Raw genomic sequence first — 15,949 nt, forward strand, 5'->3', positions numbered from 1 at the left:
CAACCAGGTTCGTTAATTAATTTTGCTCTCCCGTTAAGATGCCCATGAGCCAAAAGCAGGAAGAAAAAAGTCAGGAATCTCTGTCCCCAGGAGAGGGGGTTTGGTTTTGTTTGCATTTTCCTTTCTTTTGGTGGAAAGATGAAAATGTCTCAGTGTACTTCACAGGAAGTGAGGGCTTGATAGAGCTGAGCAGGCTGGCTGCGTGTTTCCAAGAACTGGTCTCAAGATATTTTGGTAACACACATTCTCTCTCACCTCCCCCTTTCACTGGTCCTTGGGTGCCGCTGCTCGTTCTTCCTCTCTCACGGACACGTACGAATACACCAGTCAATACAAACAAGCACATGAGGCGCCCTTGCTGCTTCTTCAGCTGGGGAGGGGAAGCAGGTGCCTACATCCAACTGCCCCGTTCTCCATCTGGGACTGGAGGCATGAGGCTCTGGGTAAGGTAGGAAGAGGCCCCAGTCCCGGGCAGCGGCTGATTCCCGAGCCCTTGCACACCATCCGATCTCGCTAAGTGGAGGAGGATCATCTCTTTCTAACTCTTATTTCAAAATCGCTCTTCTTCTCCCGGGGGCAGAGACTAAATCCAGAAAGGCTTTACCTGTACTTCCTTCCTTCCTTTGCCTCTTCGGGGAAAGGTATTAGTATGAGCGTGAAGTTCTTCTAATAACAAGGCTTTATTGGACTGCCCCATTCTAGGCACTTGGGGAGATGCAAAGAGAGTCTTAAAGGATCAGTCTTCTCTCCAAAAGAGACAGGCAGCATCCTCTCACTGGTGTGCTATGGATCAATGAATGCATCTTGAGCCTTGGAATTTCTAATTGGAAAGGGCTTTCAGAAATCATTTTCTCCACCTGAGTGAATCTCTTTTGTTCTCTTTAACATTCAGGAATAGGATGGAGATGGAGGATACTGGAGCTCTCTCTCAGGCTTGGGAAGGAACTGCCACAGGGGTCTGAAACTGGCCTTTCATTGGTGGGGGCGTCACCTGAAGGTAATTCACCTTGGAAGGATGCCCTCTGGGACCCTCTGGACTTGGGAGGGACAAGAGAGGAGATTTGGGCTTGGGGTGGGGGATCTCTGGCCTTTTTCCTTTCAGAGGAGACAGCCCCAAGTTTTCTTGCTCTTGCTTACTTGCCTAAAGGTACCGAGGGCTGCTGGTAGAGAGGATGACCTTGTGTCGGCAATTTCTAAGCTTCTTTTTTTTAGTTGCTGGGGTTCATAATGGCTTCTATTCACGTAGTTGGAGGGGGGAGATGTTGAGTGCTGGTCCTGAGCTCAAATTCAGCCTCAGACATTTCTTAAGCGTTCCATCTCTGGCAAATCCCATCATCCTTGTCTGCCTCGGATTCTTTATCTGTTAAATGAGTATAGTAGCGATTGGGAGATGAGTGTAAAGGGCTTTGTAAAACCTTAGGGGGTTATATAGATACCAGCTATTATCCTAATCATACGCAAACCTTATTTGGCAGCAGGTAAGGGCAAGAGAAGACCAAAGGTACGGACAGGTTAGGCTGGCCCCTATGTAGCATTCTTTTCCCTGGGCCTTCTTTAATGGACCCATTCGGTGTGACTTCTATTTTCCCATCTTTACTTGCTTATGAAATTGAAGGACCCGTGAGGGCAGGGATCGTGTCTTGTCATCACTATGTATGACCCCCCACGGCCCAATCAGGTGCTTCCTGTACACGGTATGTGCTGACTGAATTCTTGTGATATTTCTGATATCACACTTGCTGTATGCACAGGCTTTTCTGAGGATTTACAGGGATTAAAGAGAAATCGAGGGGGAGGGGATTTGTTCAAAGCTTCATATTAATAACAGCATCTTGTGGTTCGATGTGTTGAGCAGAGGATGTTGGGTTGGGAGTCAGGAGGCCCAGCTCAAAAGGCTTCCTTGTATGCAGACGAATCACTGAACTCTCCAAATTCTACTTCCTCATCTATAAGATGGATACAATCAGAATGTCAGTGATCACTCATTGATATTGTGTGTCAGAGAATGGACCTGAACCCAGATTTCCTGGCTGTGAGGCCGCCTTGGCCCCCACTAGGCCCCCCTGCCTTTCAAGTTCCGTTTGAGAAGTATGTATTTAATGAATTGCTACTGTCCTTGGCTCAGTGGGGGAGACAGAAAAAGATAGGACAAAATAGTGGTGGGACATTGGTGTATACGAGAAGAAAGAATCCTGCTCAAGATTTAGGAGGCTTGATTCCCCTACTTAGAGCACCCATTGTGGCTCAGTGAATAGAGCACTGGAAGTCAGGGAAGCCCTGAGTTCAAATCCAACTTCACAAACTAGCTGGTAATCTTGGGCAAGTTACTTAACTGCTGCCTGCCTCAATTTCTTTTCCTGTAATTTGAGGATAATACACCATGTTCCTCCCAGGATTGTTTTGAGGTGACACTTGTAAAAAGTACTTAGCAAAGCTTAAAGCTCTCTATAAATGCCAGCTATTGTTATGCTTGATTAAAAATTAAACCACGTATGTTCATGTGTGAGAGTGGAGGCTTCTTTTGTGTCTGGGGTGACCCAGCAGACCCTTGTGACTCTAAAGTTTGCAATTTTTGCGCCATTTCTTTGTGGTCCCCAACCCCTCCAGACCTACCCAAGTTTTAGAAGTGTGCTTGCGCATCTTTCTCTTTCCCACTGCTGAGGTGCTGGGGGTGTTTCTGGGCTTTCAGACCAAGGCAAATGTGTGACAAAAAGCTGAGGAGACGTTCTAGCTGTTTGTAGGGATATGGAACAGACCTTCTGTTCTGTTGAGGGAACTCCAGTTGGATACTAACACATTGAGAGGGTCTGGCTGACTGGGGATGTGAGGGACTCATCTTTAAAGTGGAGCTGGGGTTGGATACTGTCCTCTTCAAAGTTGAAATTCTAGAATCTGAGGATTGATGGCTTCCGTGACCCCTAGCCAAGGATCATGGGAGTCTCTCATTTTTTACTCTTGTCACTTTTTGGGGGAGACATGAATTTATTCTAGGGGAAGGAAAACGGGAGTCGACTGACCTGCATCATTTGCTGTGAGTTTTTTGTGGCCCTGGATGGAGAAGAAGCATCAATGTAGGTTACAATCATACTGGAAGAGGGAATTTCTCTCCCCGCCTTGCAATAGGGTTGGACCGGAGGAGTTCTGAAGGTGTTTCCAGTTCCAAGATTATCTCATTGTTTGAGGCCACTTTGCTCATGTCCCCAATGTTGCTGTCGAACAGTTTTGTTTTTAGTGCGGCAGCACAAAAGCAAAGACCAGCTGGTTTCCATCGCTTTGCCCCTGCTTGCCTGCCTCCTTCCCTCCCTCCCTAGCCATGGCTGGGCTTCCCCATACTTTAGGGTTGAGGGGGTGGGAAAGAAAGCTGGTACTTCCCCAACTGTTCCTCTCCAGTGGCTGTAGAGGAAGTTGCAGGTTCCAGAGAATGTCAAGTTCTCCCCTTTCATGCATAACAAATTGAGGACAAAATCACTTTAAGTGAAATGCATATTAAGAGACCAGGTTAAGCCTTAGAAAGATCGATGAGGGACTTGGGTGCATGGTTTGTACTACCCTGGGGCTTCAAGCACAGTGATACTTGCATTTCCTTCCTGACCTATACCAAGATTCTGCGGCTCTGAGGATCATCTACAAGACCTTTGCCAAATTAAAATATAATTGAAATAGCACTGCACTTGGAGTCAGAAGGCCTGGGTTCAAATCCCGTCTAGGACATTTATGAGCTGTCGGCCAGTGATGTCATCTTTTTGAGCCTCAATTTCCCCATCTATAAAACGGGAATACTAATATCTGCATTATTCCTTCCACAAGGTTATTATGGTGAAAGAGTTAAGAAGATCTGAGTTCAAAACTGGCCCGAGACCCTCGCTAGTTGTGTAGTCCTGGGTAAGTCTTTCTTTCTGCCTCACTTTCCCCATCTATAAAATGGGAATACTAATAGTACCTACTTCCTATATTTGTTGTAAAGATCAAATGAGATTATATTTATAAGGTGCTTTGCAAACCTCGAAGCTCTAGGTCAATGCTATTTATTATTATTATTATTATTATTATTATTATTATTATTATTTGGGGATACAGTCCTGCCTCTAAATACAATGGCTGTGAAGCCAGAAGGCTTTGGTTTGAATCCCATCTCTGCCACTTACTCCCCATGCTGCTTTGGATGAGTCTCTTCTGAACCTCATCTGTATCTAGGATTCAAGTTATTTCTACCTCCGTGGCTCAGCTGGCCTCTGAGATCCCTCGCAGCCCTCCATCCTATAACCCTGGAACAGTCAGCCAGAGTTTTGCTTAAGTCAAGACTCCAGGACCTCCATGTGTTTCCTCTCTGCCTGTGGTCGATGACATCTCTTCTCTCCTCTTCCCTCACCCCTTCACCATCAGAGGATCTGTGGGAAATCTGGAACCATGGATGCTGCTGGTAGAATCTCAAATGTTAAGCATCCGGGGGAGAGAATGGAGTCCAGAGTCATAGCCGTGATACCTAAGAAGGCAGGAATTAAAAAGGATTTCTATAGATGTGGTTTTGTGGCTGGGGTAATAGGGCAGACTTGTTGGCAGTAGGGGGTCTCCTGGGCAACTGACAAAAAGGGCAGCTCTGGTTTTCCCCATGTGGAGCTAGGTCATAGAGAACAGTTCTGCGGACCCGTTTCTTTTGACCAAGTTCCATAATGTTTTGTAAGATAATCTTTTAGCATTTTGTCTCCACATAATTTTAATTTCTTCTGCTAAGTCTCTATGTTCGTGTGTCAGGAACATAAAATCCTAAGAATTTGTTTTTTGAATTTTCAATGATATTTGCGAATATGTATTTATAATATGGAGATTTGTCATCTGTTAGTTTATAACAAAGAACCGGTCTTCAGGTGTAAAAAAAAAAGATAATCTTTTAATGTTAATTTTGTGTAGTGGGTAGAGCTGTTGATTTGGAGTTAGGAGATATGAGTTCAAATCCCAGCTCTGATACTGGTAAGCTGAGTAAATCCTCTAAGTTCTAAGCCTCAGTTTCCCCATCTGTTACACAAGGGGCATAAATGCTACTTGACCTACCTGTTGTTCAGGATTGCTATTGGAAAAGCTGGTTGTAAAATAGTTGTAAAAATGTGAGTTATCATTAGCAGTAATTATCATGCTTCTGTGTGCCTTTTATTTCTTTTGAGAGTGATCTGATCCAGTCCACTCCCACCTTGTGCATCAGGTCCTTTTCTCAGTTTCTTGTCATCATGACATCAATGGTTTCTCCATTCTCCCCCAAAAGGAGGACGGACACATTTCCAGGTCCACAAATCATGGAGTTTCTCGTGGTGTTACACCATTCAATGACTGGCACCATTAACCTTGCTAGGCTCACACAGAACTGGCCTAGGTTTTTCAGGGAGTTTCCAGTTGTGCTTTGTTCTGAGTTACTGGAGGATGTGTTATCCTCCAGTTATCCTGGGCCCAAGGCTTTGAGAGATGATTGGCCCCGTGCCCGGGATCTGAACGTTCCAGATGCTATGTGTATGGCTGTCGGCTTGGGGCTGGCATCAAACTGGGCAGCGTTGGAGGTAGTGCCGTGTTCTGGCTCGGCTGGAACATCGTTCCCTTAGTGTGAGCTTGGGGGGCCGTGGTCCCTTCTCCTGTTCCCCGGTTCACCTAATGCTTAAGTAGTCCTTGTGGTCTGTGGCACACAATTGATTAGGGTACAGAGCCAGAAGAGACACTCCCCGGTGACGGCTGCTTCCAGCCTGGTTAGGCCAGAGACAGATCGATGGAGAGGCGAGTGTGATGCTGTTAGAACAGGTAGGATCTGGCTCCTCTTGGCATCAAAGGCAGCTCTCCCCTGGCTGTTTCACACTTGGCAGCCTCCAGAGCTGGGAACGGGTTGTGTTCATAGGATGTGCACGGTCACGTGTGTGCGTGGGCTTCGATTTGAAAGCCCTGCTAATCATCTCAGCGGGCAGGATTCCATGTCGCCTGTGACAATAGGCAGTGATTCTGTTCCCCGAATGCCAAATGAATGAGGCCCAGGAAAGAGCTCTTAATTAACCCTCCGGGCGTCTTTGCCCCTTGCCTTGGTACTCCTGGGAAAGCCTCTCCCCAACCGATCCATCAAGCCCAGCCCGAGCTAGTCTCAGAGAATTGGAAATGAGATAGAATGCCGGGTTGGTCCAGAATCCCAGAACTCCCAGCACTGCAAGACTCAAACCTTAAAAGTCTGCTCATTTTATAGTAGTGGAAGCAGTCTCAGAAGGACTTCCTTAGGATCAGGCAGGATTTGAATTCAAGTTCTTCTAAGTCTTAGTGTGGTCTTTGGGTGACATTCAGCCTGGTTGGCCGAGTGAGCGACAAATCTACTATCCCACGCTGTCATGCATTTTGCTTATTGAGGTCAGGGAAAAGTCCTTTGCCAGGTTCGATAATTCTATTTTGATCCTAGCAAGATGCCATCTTTCTAAAATTTGTAATAAGTCCTTTATGATTCAGAAAGGCCCAAATGAGGGTCAAATGTTAGAAACCTGGTGTCCCAACCCTCAGCAGCATTGTATTCTAACTTTCATAGATAAAAGAATAAATGGATTTATGTGCTTACATTAGGGTATATGTGTTTCTACCATCTCAGTAAACACAGTTCTGTGCTGTCCTTTGATAAGAATAATTGACATCCCATAAGAAATAGAAAATCCTCATTTGTGGGCAGTCTTTCTTTTAGAAGCAGTTGGGGGGCGCAGTGGAATAGGAATTGGGCCTGGAGTTAGTAAGAACTGAATTCAAATCTCACCTCAGACACTTACTAGCTGGGGTGATCCTGGGCAAGTCACTTAAGGGCTTCTTGCCTTAGTTCCTTACGTGTGCTTTGGGAATGATAATAACAGTATCTATCTCACAGGATTGTCGTGAGAATCAAAGGAGATCATTTAGAAAACCTTAAAGAATACTATCAAAGCTAACTATTGCTTTTGTTGATATTGTTAATTCTTAATAATATTATTATACTCAATAATATTATAATATAATAATTAATATAATCAATAATAATATTATTAATATACTTAATAATATATGATAATATTAATATGTTTAATAATATATCATATAATATTATCATATAATAATATATTAAACTTCTGAGGTTATTGAATAAGTCAGTGTAGGTCCCAGCAGTGCCAAACTTCCCTCAGGGAGAGCCAGTCTCAAAGGCACCAGGGCTTTTGGTTCAGAGACACTGGGCATTGACCCAGTCAGCTTAAATTTGTCCCCGTGGACAGTAAGTATCGATTGTCCTTGAGGATGGGGAGAAAGCATCCTCTTCTGAGCAGGAGAAGTGATTACACACCATTTCAGCTGAATCTATACTTGGGGAAGAGCCGGAGGAAACAGTTTTAGTGCCTTTAAAATTCATAAAGGCGGCATCCCCTTATTCCCTTTACCAGTACTTTTTTTTTTTTTTTTTTTTTGCATAGAAATTTTCGATAACTAAATCCCAATTAACAAATGAAAAAGGGATTCAAGACAGCCACAAAGTGGACTTGAAGAGCATAGCTTTTGCTAAAGTTACCAAATGTCAATGGCTTGAGTCATCCAGTAACTTTTTGGGAGACTTGGAAGTTAAAAGTGAATTGTGGTATACGTATCTTGATTATAAACTAGCACAATGCAGTTTGTTTAGAATTTCTTTTTTCACGGCTGGTAGTTTCCATTAGAAAGTCCTGTCCTTAAACTAAAGCAGGGCTTCTTTCCCTTCCTTGTACCAGGGACCCCTCCCTGATCAAGACTAAGGACCCCTTCTCACAGTGAAGGCTTCGAATAATTGGAGGAAATGCTGAATCTCAATTAGAAGTTAGTGAAAATAGAGATGTGATTTACTTTCCTATACAGGTTCACAGAGCCTCAGACTCCTCGACCCCTCGAAGGTTAAGAGCTTTTGAATTAAGTTGTACACACGCAAAATTATCCCACTCAGCTGGTTACTGGTTACTGGCATTTGGGAGAGTAGGAAGAGAGAGGGAAAGGAGGATGTTTGTTCTATAGACAAATGTGTTTGATAAAGTAGTGGAGGTCTGCCCCAAGGTCCTAGAACTGAGGCTGCTTCTCCCATTTCCCCACCTGCTAATAATGCATGGACTTGCATCGAGGTCCTCCTTACTCCTAGTATGCACTTTAAGTGCCTATGTTCTGGAAGCGTAAGAATGACCTTCCGAGAAGGAAGGACCAGCAGCTCCTGAAGGGCCTCCCCAAAGGTTGCCGGTGACTCAAGCCTGCTCTGTTCATGAGTGTCTCATTCCCGAAATAAGCATCCTAAGCACCAATAAGGCCTTAGTGTGTTTGGATAGAAATCACTTGGGCAGGTTGGGGCTGGTCTTGGTTTCCCATCCTGCATCCTCAGCTCTTTTCGTCACTTTCATGAAATGCTGACCTGCTACATCCTTCACTTAGTACTATTTCCTTGCTAAAGTGGTTTATCATTTCACCAACCTGGGTATTTCTGTCACTGATATGGATCACAATCCCTCTATCACATAGTAGATCATGGATTTTTAAATTTTGGGGGGCAGTCATGGATCCCTTGGGCAGTCTGGACCCCTTCTCAGAATAATGATTTTAAATTTATGAAGTAAAATGTACAAAGGAAACCAATTTTATTGGAAAATGGTTATCAAAAAAAATTTTTTTTAAAGTTCATGGACCCCAGCATTAAGAGCCCCAACTGTATATAATCTTTGTTATTTGCTTTTGAAGAAGCAGCTAGTCCCTGGTGATGAATGACTCTAAATCTGGCTAGGCTGGTCCTCTGATGCCTCATCTACAATCCATCACTGGACAATCCAGGAAATTGTCTCGGCTTGGTAGGATTCCCTAGAGATTGCCACTGGCATAGTCTCCAAGAGCCCGGGGTCATACCTGTACCCATAAGAGGCTTTGGAATATGAGCTTATGCAATCAACTCCCCTCTGACACCAAAGGGACTTTCTTAAGTCGAGAGAGAGAGAGAGAGAGAGAGAGCGCGCGCACACACAAGGGGGAGTGAGGTACCTCTACCAAATACCCTTGTCCCAAACAAAGAACGCACTTTCTCTAGTTGGTTCAGATCCTTTATTGTGATCCTGAGGGTGGGCAGGGAGGGACTCCCAGGAGAGATTGAGAAAAAGATTGAGAGAAAGCAGATAAACCTGCTGAGGGGGACGTGGATGGGGTGGGAAAAGGAGGAGTCCAAATATTTGTCTTTGCTCAGACCTGAGCCTCTCCTTGGGATTAAACCTGTAACCTCAGGTAAGCTTTTTCTCAAAATTCCAGCTCAGTTCATGGGCAGGAAGAGATGTGGGGGACAGGATGACATATTCCAAGAATATGGCCACGTTGCCCTCGGGAGAGTGGAGGGCTGGTCTTATAAGTGAAATCTTGACTAGGAAAGGCTGAATACCTGAACACTCCATGCACTAGAAGCTTGTATAAGGAGGAGCTTCTTTAGCTCCAGGGTGCTCGACCTGGTCTCTCTGCTGTAGACTGGGGAGAGATTTCAGTGGGTCCATAAACTTCCTTATTTTCACCAACCTCTCATTGAAATTTGACATTTTCTTCAATTACTTGAGATTATAATTTTTGAAGAGTCCCTAGGCTTTCCTGTGGCACAAAACTGGGTTAAAAGCTTCAGATCTAAGCTTGAATAAATTGATTGAGTGCTGCTGATTCACTTTATGGTCTGTATGCAAGTCACAATGAACCACGTCCCACCTTGGTTTCTCTGCCTGTAAATGGGACAATAATAATTTTAAGTCATCAGATTTCAGCGTCTTCCAGTTCAGCCATCTCATTTTGAAAACGAGAAAGCTAAGCATTCTGAGCGCTGATCTCAACTCACAAGCGAGATCTGTTGGATGCCAGCCTAATACTGGTGTAATAAGCTGCCAGCTATTTCCTCTTCCTTTCTCTTCCAGGATCCTCCTGTAATTTCCTGTAATCCGTAATCTGTAAATTCCCTGTCTCCTGGAATGAGGATTGATGTACCTTTCTGGGGTTTTCCTCTAAGCTAACAGGGCAGCTCTTGGGTGTCTAGTGTCATATGAGCCTAAAGGACACTAACATATGTGTTCCGAAAGAACCATTAAGTTTCTTTGCTCCAGAAAGAGTGAATCCATTGTCCCATTTTCTCAACAACAGTGGGAGAAAAATCCTCCAAATTAAGATGGTCTGTTTTCTCTCCTTTCTGTTAATACTTTGTTCCTCTGAAATCCTCCTCAAAACCTAACGAGGTAGTGATCGAATAGAAAAGTATTCTTTTCGGTAAATCCTGGTCCAAAAGATAGCCCGGTTCCAAGCCCTAGGTGAAAACTGTCGGCCATTTTATGGCCGTGTTTCCTTGGCCGTGAATCTCTGTCATTCAGGGGCTGACAGACATTATTTTGAACACGTGGGAAAAATTTACTTCAGTGTACGCAGAATCACAGAAATCACCCCAATTATGTAGATGGTAAAAAGCCATCCCAGTAGTTAAAATATATAAATGTCTACAAATGGTTTTTATCAATGGGATTTTCCTTTAACCATTATCAAAGGCCCCTCCTTGGCCCCAGGAGCCAATGGAACTTGGGAAGAAAAGGCTTATCTAGACCGATCCATGTGATAAGTTATCTAGTCCTGTTGGATAATGGGCAGAAGTACAGCATGTATTCCTGTCAGAGCCTGTTCCTGTTAATAATGGACAGACATAATTGTTTTCAGGTAGCATGTCGGGGCTCTCCTGGTCACTGGACCCAGACTAGAAGGTCCTGGGCCTGGCCTCTGAAGTAATTTATAGCTTTCACTTGTCAAACGAGCAAGGAAAGCCAAATTGTTTTTAAGTATTACTGAATAACACGGGGATGGGGAAAGCTACTAAGAAACAGAAATACATACCTATTGACTGCTTTTATTTTGTCTTATTTTAATTGGAAGTGTGTTGTGTTTTTTTTTAAAAGCCAGTCTTGGTAGGGTTCCACTAATGTAACGCTTAGGGAAACTTGGGCTTTTGTGTCTTTCTGGGGAATAAACACATTACTTTAAAAACAATTTGTTGGAAGCATTCACCTCCAATTCTCCATTAAATCCCAGAGGCTGTCAGTCACCGTGAGTGCTGCTTTGAGGCTCCTGAGCTAGCGATTTTGTTAGAAGGGCTTTGTACATTAGTTTGACATGTAATTGAAGACTGTGGTGGTGGCAGAAAGCGTGTTCCTGGGTACAATTTTATCGTGACCTACTGAGGAATGAGAATGGGTGGGCCACATCTGTAGCAAGTTTACCCTGCTAGGATACTGATTCTTTATGCTGTTAAAAATCTTGTGTTTTTTTCAGACTTTTCACTAATTCAACCTGGCAGGTGCCCTCGTTCCAATTAGTACGGCTTCAGTGCAGTTGTCTGTGTTTTGCCCATGAGAATATTTTGGGGGACAGAGACTTCATCTGACATTTCAGTGGCCCGAATTTTCAGTGAAATTCTAATACTTGACCAACTCCATACTTGGCGGCTCCCAGGACCTGTGATTTATCTCCTCAAGGTGGCTATACTCTCCACTAAAAAAACTTGGAACCCTTCCATGCCTTAAGAGAAGGCCTCAAAGTTGTGGGATGGGGAGTGTCAGTGAGTCAGTCAAGAGGCATTCCTTAATTACTCATTTTGTGCTAAGAGACAGAGTTATAAGAAAGGCAAAAGCCTTGTCATCCCTTCCTTCAAGGAGCCGAAATTCTGGATTCACAGTAATAGCCAAGTCTATAATTGAGTGGGTGGGTGACTGGGGGGGAGGGGAAGCCTTTAAATGCAGCAGATGTCCCTGTGCTCATGGAAGTAAAATTCAAGGGTAATTATGGAGGAAAGAGACTGGTCGATTTTGGGGGGACAGACTTGTTAGTGCCCTTTAGGCAATGGGCCGCTCACATGGTGAGAGTAAATATGAACAGTCTGAGTCTGTGCTATTACCCCTCAGTTTAAAAAGGTCGACCTGGAGGAAGACTTCAGCAAGATCTTGGATACAGGACATCATTAAAAGGCACAGGTGGCTGAGATCTGCCCCGGCAGAGAGAAGGTTCACACTGGGGGTTACCAGCATCGACCCTGGCCAATAGCGAGCTTCTGAGGACCTTACCTGGGCGGCTCTCTGACTCTCTGGGTGATGCTTCCATGGCTCAGAGCTTCCCCGCTCCCAAAGCCACTTTATGAATCACATCAGAAGGCTAGCGTCATTACAGTATGTCCCCTTCCCTCGTTTGTTGGGCAACATCGTTGTTGACCTGGGAACCATTCAGAGTTCCAATGCATCAGTGTCCCAATATTCTCACATCCCTTCAACATTTATCATTATCTTTTCCTCCCATCTTAGCCAGTCTGAGAGGTGTGAACCATCCTTTTATTGAGATTTTTGATATTTGATATTAAAAAAAACACTTTGTTTTCCATTTTCTGTCTTTAAAATGTACCTTAAATGGAGTATCATTGAAAAAAGGGGTTGGGGAATGGGCCGGTTCTCGTCTCCTGGGGTCTGTGCCCCCTAACCGGGAGCCGGGTAGACATTAGCTATCACTACTCAGCCAAGTCTTTCCTCCCCTTTCACCCCCAGGTCTGATGTAGAGACGCTAAGGATGCTTCGCTCTTGGACTCATGGGCCATGTGGGAGATGCTCGGAGGGAGGGCCGGCACGGCAGCTCACCGAGAACCAGGGAGACCTCCCTCTCGGCAGCAGCCGGTGCCTCCCTTCATCCCCGCTCGGTCCAGCTTGCCCACTCGCTTCCGGGCCTTTCGCAACCACGAATGGGAGGTAGTAGAGCGCTCCCTCAGCGTCCTGCAAACCCGTGACTTCTACTGGGGGCCTCTGTCAGTGCGTGAGGCCCACGCCCGGCTAGAAATGGAGCCCGTGGGCACCTATCTGCTGCGGGACAGTGCCCAGGAGGACTGCCTGTTCAGCTTGAGTGTCAGGATTCCATCGGGCCCCATCAGCCTGCGGATCACCTTCCACAAGGGCTACTTCTGGCTGAAACACTTGTGTTCGGACTGTGTGGTGAAGCTGCTTGAGATGGCGGAGGAGGCGACTCGGACCAGCTCCCTTTATTGTAAGGAGGGCTTGCCACTGGTCTTCTCCACCCCGTTAAGAAGGAGCCAAAGCTTGCCCCAGCAGCAGGACTTGCTCCAACAAAGCCCGCATGCTTGGGGGGCAGCTGGACTCAGGGCAGAACACAGAGCAAAGGCCGCGGAGCAGGAGGACATCATAGACCCCCCTCAGCCTTGGCAGGAAGGGGGTCGGATGCCCCCAAGGATTCCCCTCCCTCTCCACCACCACCCAAAGTAGGCTCTGAGCCAACTTCCATGTAGTTGTGCCTGGGGATCGAGCCTCTGTGCTCCACTGTGCAGATGGACTAGCTCCTCTGGGAAGACCTGTTTTAATGGCAGGGGATGGATGGAAAGAGACTCATGCTTACTCTTGAATTAACTCTTCCCATGGGATGGGAAGGGGACCGTTGTCCCATCCTTGCTCACCCACCGATCCCCTTTAGTCCTTCCAGCTTTACAGGAGTCCTATATTAGAGCCAGACTTGAGCTCATTCTAGCACAGTCTTTAAGAGGAGAGGGAGGGGAGATGTAATGGGACCCTTTCTTAAGTGGGTTTCGTTCTCCCTGCTAAAGGCCGCCTCCAATGTACCTCCTCATTCCTAATGGAGATGCTTTTCTCCATCCCAGTAACAAGCCCAGGTTTGGCCAGACCCCAGTGGAGGATTTCTAATAATCCTGAGGGATGGGTTGAGACCCATGGCCTTCTCCTTGACCCTCTCTCCTTGCTTCTCTAACCAAGGCTAATGAACTCCGAGAGTCAGGGTCACAAAGAGGTTTTTGGCTTGTGAGCCAGATTAATAGATAAGAGAAAGGGAAAAAAGATGGAGATGTTCAAAAGATGGAGATAAATTTCCTTTCTATCCATAATAACACACAAAGCATTAATCTAGCATCTTGTACTTTTATAGTGCTCAGATGCCACTTGGGACAACTCACAACCCTGCAGGGTAAGAGTGGATTTTCATCCCGATATTAAAAATAAGGAGATAGGCCAGAGGAATTAAGCAACCCTTGTGGAGCTCTATGCCTGCCTAGTGGGACAGGGCCTAGAGGGCGGAGCTTCTGAGTGAACATCCAGGACTTTGCCAGTTACCTTGTACGGCCACCATGTTGCTTTCCCAATTTATTATGGCCCCAGACTCTTGTTCTTATGCAGGGAGGAGCAGAAATTCTGTCAGAGTATGAGCTAGGGGAGGGTAAGAGGCTGAATGACCCTCTCCCCATCAGGAATTTCTGCTCGGGCAGATGTTGAGTCTGTTAGCCTTTGAGGGATGGCGTGGACCAGTGGAAGAGAAAAAAACAAAAAACGAGAGGGGCTCTGTGGGTTTCCATAAATGAAATGCATCAAATGAATAGTTCCAGGCCAGGAAACTCCAGAGTTGTAGAATCCTTTGGCTGAAAGGATCTGAAATGGTATCTAGTCCAATGCCCCATGTTATAGACAGATGGGAAAAGAAATCAGGAAATGAAGGGACTTCACATACCTGGTTAGTTGTAGAACCCAAGGCTGCTGGTTCCCAGTTCATGGCCCTTTTCAATTAAATAGCATTGTCCTTTTTTATTGTTTTTAATTTTTTTATTGGTAATACATGTACATTATTTTAAAAAAACACATTTCCTTAAGAAATCATGTTGGGAGAAAAAAAAATCAACAAAAGGGAAAAACCATGAGAGGAAAAAAAACAACAAAAGAAAAAGAAAAAAAGTGAACTTAGCATGTGTTGATTTATATTCATTCTTCATAGTTTTCTCTCTGGATGCAAATGATATTTCCTGTCCAAAGTCTGTTGGGATTGCTTTGGCTCACTTTGCTGAGAAGAACCAAGGCTTTCTTAGTTGATCATTGATCGCACACTGTATACAATATATTCCTGATTCTGCTTGTTTCACTCAGCATCAGTTCATGTAAATCTTTCCAGGCTTTTCTAAAATCAGCTTGTTCATCATTTTTTATAGACAACAATATTCTACTACTTTCATATTTACCAGAACTTATTCAGCCATTCCTTAGTTGAGGGGCATCTGCTCATTTTCCAATTCTTTGCCGCCACAAAAAAGAGCCACTGCAGATGTTCAGACCCTTTCCCCTCCTTTGTGATTTCCTTGGGATACAGACCCAGTAATGGCACTGCTGGGTCAAGGGGTATGCACAGTTTCATAGCCTTTGGGCTTAGTTCCAAATTGCTCTCCAGAATGATTGGATCATTTCACAACTCCACCAACAATGCATCAGTGTCCCAGTATTCTCACATCCCGCCAACATTTATCGTTATCTTTTCCTCTCATCTTAGCCAATCTCATTTGCCTAACCATGATTCCTCATAGATATGAGGGTACAGAGGATAAGTAATCCCTCATCAGAAAAATCTTGGAATGTCAGCACTCAGCACAATGCCTGGTACACAGTAGGTGCCTAATTACTGCTGGTTGAGAGAGGAAAGGTTCATCTAGGCAGGGAGGTTTGATTCAGTGATCTCTGAGGACCTCCGTGACTCAGAAGGCTCACATCCTAATCAGTGACTTTGCATTTCTTGGGGCATCACAGAACTCCCACAGATTTGCCCAGAACCTCTTCCTGGGATGAAAATCGACAGGATCCAGCCTGTTTTTACCATTACAAAGTTGTTAGGCAATCGTACTCTGGAAAATGGGGGTTTGGGGTATTGCTTGAAACAAATGTGCCAACACCACATTGGTCATGCCTCGGGGCGCTTGCAGATCTGGGATTTCCCCAGATGGTGATGAGTGAATATGATTTGCATTGTAATTTGGCAGCAAGGGCCTCCTCGAATGTTAGAACCCTTAGAAATGAGATGAGGAAGCAGAGACTTAGAAAAGAAAAGGGGGCCCCAAGGTCCCTTAATTCCGTCAAGGACCAAGTGTCCGCAGGAAGTT

The 15,949-nt window shown here is 45.0% G+C and overlaps 1 protein-coding gene across 2 annotated transcripts; it reads left to right on the forward strand.

Moving 5' to 3' along the window:
* Positions 1-709: 709 nt before the first annotated feature.
* LOC105750824 (suppressor of cytokine signaling 1) lies at positions 710-14,676 on the forward strand. 2 transcript variants are annotated; one of them, XM_031938310.1, is made up of 4 exons: positions 710-997; positions 3,808-3,882; positions 11,308-11,510; positions 12,567-14,676. In XM_031938310.1, exon 4 carries the CDS (start codon positions 12,615-12,617, stop codon positions 13,290-13,292), a length of 678 nt encoding a protein of 225 aa, XP_031794170.1. In that variant the 5' UTR covers positions 710-997; positions 3,808-3,882; positions 11,308-11,510; positions 12,567-12,614; the 3' UTR covers positions 13,293-14,676. The 2 variants fall into 2 exon arrangements, with proteins under 2 accessions (XP_031794170.1, XP_031794171.1); XM_031938311.1 differs by lacking the exon at positions 11,308-11,510.
* Positions 14,677-15,949: the final 1,273 nt, after the last annotated feature.

Source organism: Sarcophilus harrisii, chromosome 5, assembly GCF_902635505.1.
Source record: "Sarcophilus harrisii chromosome 5, mSarHar1.11, whole genome shotgun sequence".
Classification (NCBI taxonomy): Eukaryota; Metazoa; Chordata; class Mammalia; order Dasyuromorphia; family Dasyuridae; genus Sarcophilus; species Sarcophilus harrisii.

Coding starts and splice junctions, on each gene's coding strand:
- LOC105750824 (XM_031938310.1), top strand. CDS start 12,615: ATGTGGGAGATGCTCGGAGGGAGGGCCGGCACGGCAGCTCACCGAGAA.